At 53.0% G+C, this 12823-nt stretch overlaps 5 protein-coding genes across 11 annotated transcripts in view; 3 read left to right on the top strand and 2 right to left on the bottom strand.

The window, feature by feature from the left end:
- Positions 1 to 3410, top strand: part of LOC120961028 (lysophospholipid acyltransferase 6) — a 30732-nt gene extending 27322 nt beyond the window's left edge. For all 7 annotated transcript variants that reach the window (XM_040384594.2, XM_049607067.1, XM_049607069.1 and 4 more), the window contains exon 6: positions 7 to 3410. In XM_040384594.2, coding sequence (XP_040240528.2) covers positions 7 to 1472 — 1466 coding nt within the window. In that variant the 3' untranslated portion in view covers positions 1473 to 3410. The remainder of the gene's footprint in view (positions 1 to 6) is intronic.
- LOC120961027 (condensin complex subunit 3) lies at positions 2370 to 9050 on the bottom strand. The gene is made up of 3 exons (XM_040384585.2): positions 7923 to 9050; positions 5051 to 7850; positions 2370 to 4976 (listed from the first exon to the last, which is right to left on the bottom strand). The coding sequence occupies exons 1-3, from the start codon at positions 8879 to 8881 to the stop codon at positions 4206 to 4208; spliced, it is 4530 nt and encodes a 1509-aa protein (XP_040240519.2). The 5' UTR covers positions 8882 to 9050; the 3' UTR covers positions 2370 to 4205.
- A 211-nt stretch (positions 9051 to 9261) lies between these two features.
- LOC120950483 (uncharacterized) lies at positions 9262 to 9726 on the top strand. Its single transcript, XM_040368549.2, has 2 exons — positions 9262 to 9356; positions 9431 to 9726. The coding sequence occupies exons 1-2, from the start codon at positions 9296 to 9298 to the stop codon at positions 9685 to 9687; spliced, it is 318 nt and encodes a 105-aa protein (XP_040224483.2). The 5' UTR covers positions 9262 to 9295; the 3' UTR covers positions 9688 to 9726.
- Positions 9685 to 11166, bottom strand: LOC120950481 (putative methyltransferase C9orf114). The gene has a single exon (XM_040368547.2). It carries the CDS (start codon positions 11067 to 11069, stop codon positions 9750 to 9752), a length of 1320 nt encoding a protein of 439 aa, XP_040224481.2. The 5' UTR covers positions 11070 to 11166; the 3' UTR covers positions 9685 to 9749.
- An 83-nt stretch (positions 11167 to 11249) lies between these two features.
- On the top strand, positions 11250 to 12573 carry LOC120950482 (activating signal cointegrator 1 complex subunit 1). The gene is made up of 3 exons (XM_040368548.2): positions 11250 to 11557; positions 11627 to 12052; positions 12127 to 12573. Exons 1-3 carry the CDS (start codon positions 11349 to 11351, stop codon positions 12539 to 12541), a joined length of 1050 nt encoding a protein of 349 aa, XP_040224482.2. The 5' UTR covers positions 11250 to 11348; the 3' UTR covers positions 12542 to 12573.
- Positions 12574 to 12823: the final 250 nt, after the last annotated feature.

Genomic DNA, 12823 nt, shown 5'->3' on the forward strand with positions numbered 1-12823 from the left:
CCACAGATGACGGCTTTATCGCGAGTACGGGCTTCTTCTACTCCCTGTGGTACATGATGATGGCCACGACGGCGGTCCGCTTCAAGTACTACTTCGCCTGGCTGATGGCGGACGCGATCTGCAACAACTCCGGCCTCGGCTTCAACGGGTACGACGAGCGGGACGGCGTGACGCCCCGCTGGGACATGCTGTCCAACATCCAGGTGCTGGAGTTCGAGTTCGGCACCAACTTCCGCAACTGCATCAACGCGTGGAACGCCGGCACCAACCGCTGGCTGCGCATGGTCGTGTTCGAGCGGGTGCCGAAGCGCTACGGCACCGTGCTCACCTTCAGCCTGAGCGCCCTCTGGCACGGGTTCTATCCCGGCTACTACATGACGTTCGCGACCGGTGCGCTGATCGTGATGGCGGCCCGCATCGCCCGCAAACTGTTCCGCCCTGCGTTCCAGGGCACGGCCGGCTCGCGCACCCTGTACGACGTGCTGACCTGTCTGGTGACGCGCGTCTTCATGGGCTACGCCACCTTCCCGTTCGTGCTGCTCGAGTTTAAGGCTAGTCTTCGTATGTACCTGAATGTGTTTATGTGCCTTCATCTAGTCGCTCTGATCACTGTGTTTATTTTATCGAAATACGTACCACGGGGAGAGGGCAGTCGGGCGGCGGCCGGGGCACGTTCGCGCTCCAAGCTGCAAGCCGACACAGAGGATGCGGATCAGCAGTCGGCGGCGGCGGCGACCGGCAGCGGTCGGAAGGATACCGACGGCCTAACGAAACAGGCTGGCACTGCCGTGGCGGCGGTGGTAGACACGGAACCAGCTGGTAGCAATGGCAGTGCGGCGGGGATCCGATATCGTGGTGCCGAAAATGGGCGTCGCAGTGACGTCGACTCGCAGCACCAGATCGTAAAGGATGTAGTGGACCCGTTCTGTCTGACCACCACCACCAGCATGATGATGATGATGAATGGCAACCACCATCACAAAAAGACTGACGATTTCCTGTCCCAAGAGGATAACAACAACAGTGCCACCATTAATACCACCTCCACCACCACCACCACCAACAACACCTCTGCCGCCGCCACCAAGAGCGGCCCGAAGCTGGCGTGCGAGCGTATCAAGGAGAAGCTCGAGCAGGAGACGCGCAACATCGAAGACTTTATCGACAAGACGGTAACCGGCTTCGTCGAGCTGAAGGACGACCTGATGCGCATGCCGGACGAAACGCACGGCGGCCTGTACATTCCACGCAAAGCGCCGCTCGGTGGCGCCGCCGCCCTGAACGGCAATGGCAATGTGGTGGACGGCAACAGCAACAGCACCGCGGCCAGCGGCACCACCATCACCGGGGCCACCACCGGTGTAGGCAGTAGTAGCAACGCGTTCCTCAAGAAGGAAATCGACGCGTTGAATGCAGCCGTCCAGCAGGCGAACGTATTGCCGGCCGTACTAAGCAACGGGCATGCCAAGTAAGCGGAAGAAGTGCGGACGGAGCACTGTTTGTCTCTTTTTGGTGGTGTGTCTCGGGTGTGTGTGCGTGCGTGTGCAACAAAAATCAGCAGCCAAATATTTTCTTCCATTGTTTTATGGTTTTTAAAACACCGATTCTCCGGATGTCGTGGCGTCGAGTTCCTACGTGTGTGTGGGTGGTTGGGTGGTGCTTGTGTGTCATCCCGTTTCCAGCTTTCATTTGGATTTGTGTTCTCTGTGGTTGGAATGGAACAATCATGATTCTGTGTCTTCTGTTGGAACCACCATAACGCACACACGCACGCACCAACCTACTGGTCGATGAAATTTAAGTCTCTTCCTGCTTCATTATGGTTGGTACAACTCTTCTTCCCGATCGATACGCACAAACAGCCCGATCCTTATGGCATCGCAATTTGCGCAAAGACGACGCAGCGCGCAGCGCACAAACTATTCTACTATCAAGTGCGCACAACAGACACGCACACACAGTCACACTCACACTCACACTATACCTATACAAGATCGAAACGTGTGTCGGGCCAAGCAAAGGATATATTTTGTAGCAGCAAGAGAAAGGATCCCCATTATTCTATATATACATACATCTATATATATTAATATTTCTAATATGTTAAACAAACGTACACATGTGTCTCTGTGTGTGTGTGAGTGTGTATCGATGCAACAAACAAAAAACGCTGTAACAATTCCACACTCTTCCATGGCACTGGCAAAGAATATTAATAACAATATTAAAAATAATATAGTTCAGTTGCTTCCAGGCTTCGTCAGCGGTGCCCATCCCCACAACCCCACCACCACCACCACCCATCAACCCACCAAGAGCGAAACAAAAACACTCAAAGAAGAAATGTCGTAGAAGACAGCCAATTTAAAAAAAAAATAATTGAAATTGAAATGTATTTTCTATACCATCTTCACATCCTTACACGACGTGTGTGTGTACTCTATATTAAAATTTGGTGTGTCCTTTTCATATCAGAAAAACATAAAAATTATGTAAAAGTAACGTAACTTCCCGACACCAACCCAACCCACCCGCTCCAACCCTTCTTCCCCCCACGAGCGATGCTTCCAACGATAAATGTATCGTTTCGATTTGCGTTCGGGTTTTGTAAATGAAAAGAGAATTTATTTCTTCCTTCTTTTTAAATCGATGGAATTTGTTGTTTGGTTTTTGGATGTAAATTTTTACGACTAAAGGAGTTAATGCGTTAAGTCACTTTGTTTTCAGTGTGTGCGCGCGCGCGCAAGCAACTAAGCCATACCCCCCCCCCCCTCCCCCCACTTCCTCGTCTCTTTCACGTTTCTCACACACTGCGCACAAGAGTTTTATGTTGTTTTATCGTTTTATTTTCCCTTTGATTGCGATTTGTTACTACTTTTTACAGCATTGAAAGAGGGAAAGGGAGAGAAAGGCAGATTTATTATATATTATTAAAAATAACGCGGATATATGAAATATTAGATAGGAGCTAATTGACGATGTACTGATAAAATGATGAACTTGAACGGGATACAAACAAGCAGGGGCAGGGCAGAGGTGGTAAGGAGAGAGTAGCACGACCACAGAGCTCTTGCACATTTGACCAGTGTAACTATTAATAAGAATAAGAAGAAGACAAAAAAGTAATGGAAAAGAAGCATTGTTACTTTATGCGTGCATAAAAAAAACCACCCCGTTGTTGCGGGGGATGTGGGGGGGAGGAGACAAGACAAAAAACACGCACACCGTCGGTCACACGCAATGCCGTGGCGGAGGAGTTTTTTGTACATAAATAGTCCGTGCTGCTAGCAACAAGAAGAAGAAGAAGAAGAAGAAGAAAACCTACTAGAAGGTAGAGAAATTTGCGCACAAAGAGTTTATCCTCTAAGCTGTAAAGTGAAACAAGAGTAACTAGCGAAACGATGAGAAGAAAGAGGACGAAAAAAACAAAAAAAACACACACACAAAATATATTACCAATAGTTAAGGTACAACAACTTAAATCGTAAGACAAAACCAACAAACAAACAAACAAACTACTCATGTAAAGCAGAACCTAAAAGAGAGAGAGAGAGTAGGTAAGAAGCAAAAGCAACAAAAACAAACACTAACTCACGTAAAACTACCAATCAAATGCGCCCGCGCATCCGCAGCGCCATCGTACGCGCAAAGGGTGCGTGCGTGCGTGCGTCCCTCGTAACAAAATACGCAAGCACACGCGATGCGTGCGCCTCTTGTGTGTTGTGTGTAGTCAGGGCGGTAGTTGAATCGATAAGAATAAAACAAAAAAACACTCTTTTTGTAGTAAATCATTACAAAATAAATACAAAATTGAAATCCCGTGTATATTTGTGCAGATATGCATCCAAAAGTCACAAAACGATCCGTTTCTTTCCCGTTTTTTTTTAAAGGGCCTCCTCTACCATGTGTCTTCATTTCGTTGTCGCCTCAGGGAAAGGGTGTGAGGCGTAGTAGCCTTGTAAAGAATCCTTTATTGATATAGTAGTAGTATATACAGCAGCAAATAGCAAAATATATTAAAAAGAAAACGCTCAGTATTCACACAAGCGTCCCCGCGCGCCTCCTAAGATTAGCTAAAAAAATCGTTGCAGACACAAACACACTCACGTAGAAAATAGAGTAAAGGATACACTGACGTTTCGAAATGAAATTTTCCCAGCCTGTTTAGTCTGCTGCTCTTGCCACCATCATCATCAATCATCGTCTCAACCGACCTCCTTTCGTGTCGCTTTCCGGTTCGGTCGTCGCGGTGAGGTGCCCACCGATGGACTGCCGCTGTTTGCTGCACCGTTCGACACTCTCGTGCGACGGATGACGGCGCTGAGGGGAGTGAGCACGATTGCGGCCCGCTTCGTTCGTATCGGGCTGGAGGTGGAGGTGCCGCCACCGCTACTCTCTGTGCCACCACCGGACACAACCTTCCGACTGGCGGTCGGTGTCTTTGTGGTGCTGTCCGATTGCCGCTGGGTGCTGGTGGTGACCGACCGTTGTCCACGCGTACGTTTGCTACCCGACGGAGAATCGCTCTGCTGACCGGTGGAGGCACTCGTCGATGCTACCCAACGTCGTGTCGACACGGCTCGTACCGGAGATAGTGATGTACGCGACTGTACGGTGGTTTCCGACTCATCGGGCGCTTTGTTCGAGCGACGCGATGGCCGTGGTGCCGTGGTTCCGTTGTGATTGGCAGGGGAATTCACTTCGTTCGTTGTTTTGTTTCTCGATTTGCTACCCGTGCGCCGTTCACTCGTTGGTGTTGTTGGTGTGGCCGAGGATCTACCGGTACCGGGAGCAGAAGCGTTCAGCTCGGACAGGGATTTGCGCGTCATCACCTTACTGTTGGCCATTTCCCGGCGGGCCGCGGTCCGTGTGGCACGGGGCATCGTCATGGGCGCTTCGGCGAGCTTCTTCCGTTCGAGTAGCGTTTTGGCCGCCACCTTGTTTATTGGCCTCGCGTTACGATTAATACGACTGACCTGTGGAGTGGAGTGGGTTGCGTGATTAGATTACGACGATCGTTGCCATGTTCGAAGGCTCGATTGAAACTTACCGTAACATTCGGTGAAACGTCCACTGCCTCACAGTCCGACGAAGAAGAGGAAGATGAGGAGGTGGACACTGATCTCGTCGCAGCCGGTGTTGATGTCTTCCTGCTCGCCATTCGAGCGCCTGACCGTGTTGTGGATACCTTCCGGCGCATCGCCGCACGTGCCGACGCTGGCTGCGGAGAAGGTGTAGCATCCACAGCAGCACCATCACCCGGCGATTGCGTTTCCGGAATTTCAAACTCCGAGTCGGACGAACTGGACGAAGAGCTTTGCTGCCGCCTTGCGCCATCGTTTGTGGCGGGAATTTCAAAATCTTCCTCCGAGTCCGTTCCCTTCGAGGCGGTGGCAGAGCGCGATTGGCTCAGCGCTTCCCGTACCCGCGCCGAGGCGGCTTGAATTTTGCGCATCGCGGACGCATCCGGCACCTTGAAATTGCCACTGTCCGCTGTTGCTGTTGTTGTTGTTGCTGCTGCTGCATGGGCCGAATTCGTCAACAGTGACCGTCGGAGTGATTTCACACCCGAATCGGGCGTCCCGGGTGCTGCCCGGGGTGTCCTGTCCCTTGCTGGGGATGCCAACGAACCGCCCCCCGGCTGCTTCATCGGTGAGGCGAGCAGATCGGTATCGGAATCTTCCTGCAAAATGGATTTGTTTATCAGCGGCCGTTCCTCCGACCGTTCTTCGTCCTCGTTCTCCTCCTGCTCGGTTTCCTCCCCATCGCCCGGTCCCTCCTCCTTCCCATCGTCGTCATTCCCTTCTGCCTCCGGTTCCGCCTCAGCCGCTTCTTCCTCTTCGCCCTCCTCCCCATCCGCTGCTACAGGTGCGCGGGAGGACGAGAAGGTGAGCGTCTCCCGTATCTTGCCCAGCATCAGCTCCCGGAACGTGTTCAGGTTCTTCACCGTCTTCGGATCAAGCAACGGTTCCTTCAGTAACTCGTCCGCCGTGCTGGCCAGATCGTTCCGCAGCACCGGATCGTCCTTAATGTCCAGCCCCAGCAGCTCCTTGCTCAGCAGCTTCAGCAGATCCTTCAGCGTAATGTTGTCCCGCATCACGCGCAAAAACGTGACCGCGATCGTGTTGTGCGGATTTACGCCCGGGCTGCAAAAGACGGGCTGTGTAGAGTCGACCACGAACTTGATCACCGTCTCGGGCCGTACCTCCGCGAGCGGGCTTTCGTTCGGCGCTTCCAGCACCATGAACAGTGTGCTCAGCAGCGCCTTCTGCATCAGCTCCTGGCGCCGCTTGGCAATCAGCCGCTGGAAGAAGATGCCCAGCATCTGTTGCATCTCCGGCTCGGTCGTCGGGTTGAAGAAGCGCAACAGCAGCTTCGACATGATGTCCGCCGACGTGCACTTGCCCCGCAGTATCAGCCGGCAGAAGCCCTCGATGATGGCCGAACAGATCACGCTATCGTTGCACGTGTCCATGAAGTGCACCGACATCTTGTAGAACTCGTTCCCATTGCACGACGACGACTGCATCAGATCGTCGTGGTAGCTGCTGTTCTGCCGGCTAAACAGCTGGCGGGAGCTTTTCTGCGTGCGCGAATCGTCCTTGCTCGTGTTGATCGCGTCCTCGCTCTCCAGATCGAAGTACTCGAACCCGTACTTGTCCAGCAGCTCGAACACGCACTCGATCGCCGTCTTCCACAGCCGCGACGAGGCGGTGTTGAGGAACTGCTGGTACAGCAGCTGGAACGTTTCCTTGCTCAGCCCATCGTACAGCATGCTGAACGCGGTCGACGTGCGCAAGGCCCAGTTGCGCGTCGACAGCTGCCCGGACTGCACGTGCCGGCTGATGAACGTCCGGTACAGGTCGCAAACGGGCGGCGTAAGCACCCGCACCGAGGGACTGTTTACGAGAAAGAAGCAAATCTGCAGACACTTCTCCACGGTGGCCTGCGTAACGCGGCGCGGTTTCAGCATCGAATCGCGGAACAGGAGCGTCGTGTTGGTGGTGTCGTCGCCGATGCTGCTGCCACTGGCGCACGTCAGCGACATCTCGTGGATGAGCGGTTTCACCAGATTGGCGTACTTCTCGTTGCACATGTTCAGCTCGTCGTTCATGCGCTGCGCCCCGGCGTAGTCTCGCTGCGCCGACAGCGCACTTTCCTGCTCCTTCAGCTCGAGAATCTTGACGCGCAGGGCGGAAATCTGTATCTTCAGCGTGGTCAGCTCCGGGTGCTTCTCCAGGTACGTGTCGATGAGCTGGCGCGAACTGATCGACACATCCTGCCGGGACGGTTCCAGCACCGAGCTGACGAGCTCGACGAAAAACGTCAACCGCGACTCCACGTCCGTGATGATCTTCTCGAACGTTTCCATTATCAGCCGGACGTTCATCTCGAACAGCGTCTCCTGGCAGAGCATGTGGGACAGCACCTGCTTCAGGCTGTCGCGCCCAAACTCGTCGCCAAAGTCGTACATCAGCACGATCTCGAGCAGAATCTGCAGAATGTACTGCAGATAGAGCTGCTGCAGCTTGTCCATCGTTTCGGGCTGGCTGGGGGAGGAGGCCGCCACCGCCGCCACCTGATTGCTGCCGATCGCCGACGCGGTGACGTTCGCGTTCGCTTTCATGAACGCGAGCGCGGTCGGATTTTCGACCAGCGCTTTAATGTACTCGCAAAACTTGCTCAGCTCGATCATGTAATCTTCCTGCTCGTCCGAATCGCTCTGCTGCAGGTGCTCCAGCATCGCCTGCCAACAGATGGCCCGCTCGATCGTCAGCTCGCTCAGCGGGACGGTTTTGCTTTCTTCGCCAAAGTTTAGCAGTTGGGCCATGTGTTTTACACCGTTTTTTCTGGAAAGAAGGAAAAGATCAGTCTCAAGCTTTAAGTTATGGTGGCGATCGCCGACGACGATGACGACTTACTTGAAGATTTCCATCAGCACGAGTTTGGAGGTTTTGCGGAACCGTTCCATCTCTTTGTCGTCCGCGTCCAGCTTCAACGCTTCCACGAACCCGACGTAATCCCGCTGGTACGATTCTATCCACTGGGGAATCATGACGTTACGCATCACCTTACGTACGCCGTCCGAGTGATCGGTCAGCCCTTGCTCGAGGAACTTCAGTCGCTGCTCCACCTTGTAGTGCCGCACCGGGTAGCTGCTCATCTGCATGTACGTGTGCCGCCGGACCCGCTCGTCCACGTCCCACAGGCGCTCCAGCACGTACGGGATCAGGCGATAGTTGCGCCCGAGCGCCGAAATGATCGTCTGGCGCACCTTCGGCGACGGATCCTTGTCCAGATGGTACACGTACGCACGCACCACGGGATCCTCGGGCGAGTTCGGGTCCTGCAAGCGCTGCAGTGCCAGCACCGCCTGTACCCGCACATGCTGCGAAACGTCCCGTATCCGTTCGAGCATGTAGCGCAGAATCTTGTCGCAAACCGTATCGTCCAGCGCAGCGTCCGATCCAAGCGCGTTCAGGATCAGATTCACCAGCTGACAGATCCGGAACCGGACCAGCTGCGCACTGCTTATCGTGCTGAGCAGCCAGTCGAAGATCGAAGCCATTATCGGGTGCGTCACGGCCTGCTCGCTGTACTCGGGATCGGCCACAAACTTGGCACAAAACTTGAGCACATTGTTCGCGTACGGGTTCGTTTCCTCGTGCTCCATCTGGCGCTTGATCACCTGGACGAACGATTTCATGAACGAATCGTGCTGCACCGTCGAGTACAGTTGCTTGAGCTGCTTCACCAGCTTCGCGTGCGTCGTTTCGCTCTGCTGCGCGCTCAGCACCGTCTGTATGACGGCGGTCGAGTATTTCACTTTTTCCGGCGAGTTGGCCGGTGCCACCACCACTTTTCGCTTTCGGGGAGCCATGAGTTTTCCGACGGGAGGGGCACTTTTCACATAAAAAACACACTGCGGTGGGCACAAGCGAGAACGGGGAAAAGCGACGCTCCGTCGCTTCTTGTTGTGCGTGTGGTTGCGTCGATTGCTTTGTTATGACAGGATGCGCTGCTCCGTTTGAATTGAAGCGTCTTTTTGTAACGGTCGGTAATGACAGCTAGAACCAGGCTCGACAACTGTCATATGCACGACGCCATATTTTTTTGCTGGTGTCAGTGATGTTAGCAGACAATTTTCTAAAAATGTGTTGCTTTTTCTTATTTCATTTAGACCATTTAGATAGTTATTTGGATATTTTTAATATTTTTGAATGAAGAATGAAGCTCAAACATTGTAATCTGCCATGACGGCAAGAATAATAGTAGCCGTTTGTGATCTAACCTGATGACATTCCAAAGCACAGCAAAACAAACAGCCCTACTTGTACAGAAACCTCCTCAAATATGTAAGTTATTCGGTGATATTCCTGATTTTGTACGATTCTCTCGATTATTTTGACCATATTCTACCCTTTTACAGACATTCGCACAATGCCGGAACCGAGCAGTAACGACCAGAGCAACACAAACCTGTACATGCGTCTGCAACAGTCGCAGGTGGTACGGGCCAACATACAAAACATTTCCCAGTTTCTCAACACCGGCCTCAGTCCGGAAACGCTCGATATCTGCGTGAAGCTGCTCGAGGCAGGCGTTCATCCGCAGTCGCTTTCCGAAGCGGTCATTCAGATACGCAACGAAATGGCCGCCCTCAACAATGGACAGTCGGGCGAGTGAAGTAGCGCGTAAATAAATCTTTATTTCTGTTTCCATCAATTCCATCGGCGCACATACACACTCTAATCAAAGCGTGACATATCACCGTACTTGTCGACGGGCGGTGGTGCTGGCTGGGATATCTCCACATTGGGTCTCGCAATCGGTACGGGCCTCCCGCTCTTCAACGCCTCCATAGGGTCCACCTTCGTGCGCTTCTCGTTGAACGCGTACTGCTTGATGCCCGTGTCCTGGCTCTGCGGAATGGCCTCGAAGCTGGTGAACGGTTTGGGAGCATTGACCGGCTTCAGCTTGTCGCCCAGCGCCGCCATAGAGATGAGGATCGCCTCCTCAGTGCGTATCGTACGAGAACCCTGCGTTGGAACCGTGTTCAGATACTCCTCGAACAGATCCTCCACCGTATCGACGTTCAGCTTCTGATCGTTATCCAGTGCCGGTTCGAGTCCAAGCACACCACCGAAAACGATGAGCGCGTGTTGATAGGACAGACTGGCCGGTTGCAGTTCGTGAACGTTTTTTCCCCGATCCGAGGTACCGATGGTCATATCGTACCCGCCCTTGTACGGGCTCTTGGTGAATACCTGCGACAGCGATTTGGCAATCCGCACCGTGTACCCCCAGTAAATGCCCGTCTCCTGCCGGGGCTGGGACGGAGGCACTACCTTGCCGCGGAGCTTTTTAGACTTCAAATCTGCACCCGCCGGCAACTTCACAGTGACGCGCAGATTCGGGTCAAGCTTCGTGTCTACCAGCACATCGTTCAGCAGGCCAACGTTCACAAACGCTCCGGGCTTGTTACCCTTGGTGGGTTTGGTCGTCACGATACCCTCCCGAAACACGAACTCACTCTGCTGCCGCAGATGGTGCTGGGAATCGAGCGGATTCAGCAACCCCGTGAACTTGAGGTCGTTGTGCAGCGGGAAAAAGTATTTGCGCAGATACTGCGGACACTCTAGGTACTGCAGAATGCGCGCCAGCTGGATGCAGCAGCGCCGGGCGGAGGTTGATCCCTCGTTCGTTTGAATTGTGCCCAGCTTGTCCGTCAGCTGGTTGCTGGAGCCGCAATCGTCGAACACAATCACCTCGTCGACCTGGAATATGCAAGCGGCACGTGCTATCTGTCCGGCCAGATAGGTGCGCAGTTCGGGCGATTGTGCATTGTCCATGATCGAACCCGGCACGGCAATGCTGACCGTGGAAACGTACTCCGCCTCCGCTACCGGTGTGACTTCCACCTCCGCCATGCCCGCTTTCTCCCTTTCCACGTCCTCGAACTCTTGCTTCACGCGGTCCAGCAGTCGATCGTGGCGTTTGTGGCGTTTGCGCTCACGCCTTTCCATCTTTTCCCGCTCGGTTAGCCGTTTCTTCTCGTTCACTTTCATGGTGGAAATGCGGTTCTGCAAATTGGTACCGGCCGAAAAATGTGCACCACGAGCGATGCACACGCGGTGTAAACAACAACAGCACGGACGCTGTTGACATTTTTGACAGCGAAGGCACGGGTGGCTGCGTGCGTAAATTGAACTTTTTGATTCGGTGCTGTAGACGGAGGCACAAAACAAATTGTAAACAATACAACTTCCAGTTCAGCTGTTTTGTGTTGTTTCCACCAGATTTTCAGGGAAAAATCGCACGAAAAGTTAATATTCCCTTCCTAAAAGATGGATGTAATGTCGCCGCAGCTTATGTGGATCGGTACACGGTGTTATCGCGTAAATCACACCAAAGCAACCGGACGAGAACAGGAATCGTTCGATGGGCCGCAGGGTTACGTTGAGGAAGACCTGTACGGCGAGGACGACCGGGAAGAGGACTACGATATCGTGCTGACCGATAATGGCAAACACCAAACATCTTTCCACGTGCCTGCGTAAGTTGGCCTACTCTCTTGTTCTATACAACATTCAACTTACTAGCATCGTCGCCCTACTCGCTTTAGTTCCTTCTATGCGATGATCATCGGTGCGAAAGGACAAACCCGCCAACGATTGGAAGCCGAAACGAAGGCACAGATCCGTGTGCCGAAGCAGGGAACGACGGGAGATATTGTCGTTACGGGCAGTACGAGAAAGTCGGTAGCCGCAGCACGATCCCGCATCGAACTGATCGTGATAGGGGCACGCAACAAGCAACAGTTCACCCACTTCCTGTCCGTGCCGCTGAACGTGCCGGATGTGATGAAGCGTTTCACCGAATTTCGCCACAAAGTCGTCCGGAAGCTGCCGGTCGCGTTCAGCGTAGACGAGTCGTTGTTTCAGCAGCCGGAAAAACTGCACATAACGCTCTGCACGATGGCCCTGATGGACAATGAGGATCGTGCGAATGCGGCCCAAATATTGCTCGACTGCCAGGAATCGATCATCAGGTATTGTTGCATAGAGGAAAGAAGAAGCAATCAAGCAATGTGCTAATTCGAATCGTTTTTCTCGCCCCTCACAGTCCACTGCTTCAGGAGAACGGTCCGTTAGAGATACGAGTGCGAGGGCTCGAGTACATGAACGATGATCCGCACGCGGTGGACGTTCTTTACGCGAAAATCGAATCCCCGGTCCTACAGACGGCAGCCGACCAGATCTACGACTACTTCATAGCGAAGGGACTGATGCAGAAGAAGTACGAGCACGTGAAGCTGCACGCCACCCTGATCAATTCGCTTTTCCGCGCATCGCAGAGCGAAATCGTCGACGAGAAGGCGGCCGAACGGAAGCGCATTACGTTCGATGCGAGCGAAATAATGCGACTGTACGGGGATTACGATTTTGGCAGCCTGGTGCTGAATGAAATTCATCTTTCTCAACGATTTTCCACATCCTGCACGGGGTATTACGAAGCAACGGCTGTTATGAAGCTGTGAGGGGAAAGAAATAAATGATCGTGCTAAGCAAAGGAACGATTTAAATGCAAAAATGTAAAGAAACTAGAATTAATGTTGACGAACGAAGCGCTCAACATGCGTTCCAAACGTCCCACACAGTGCACGCTTTAAGCGTTCAAACGTCTAAGGCGTACTACGTTTCCCAACTGATAAGAGGTCGTGTTTGTTTCAGAGACGATCGGAGCGATTTACTACAGTCATACAAACATTCCGTTAGAATGATGCGATTCGTTCCACTATTGAACATAAACCGGTTTACTT

The sequence above is a fragment of the Anopheles coluzzii genome, chromosome 2 (genome assembly GCF_943734685.1).
Source record: "Anopheles coluzzii chromosome 2, AcolN3, whole genome shotgun sequence".
Taxonomy (NCBI): domain Eukaryota; kingdom Metazoa; phylum Arthropoda; class Insecta; order Diptera; family Culicidae; genus Anopheles; species Anopheles coluzzii.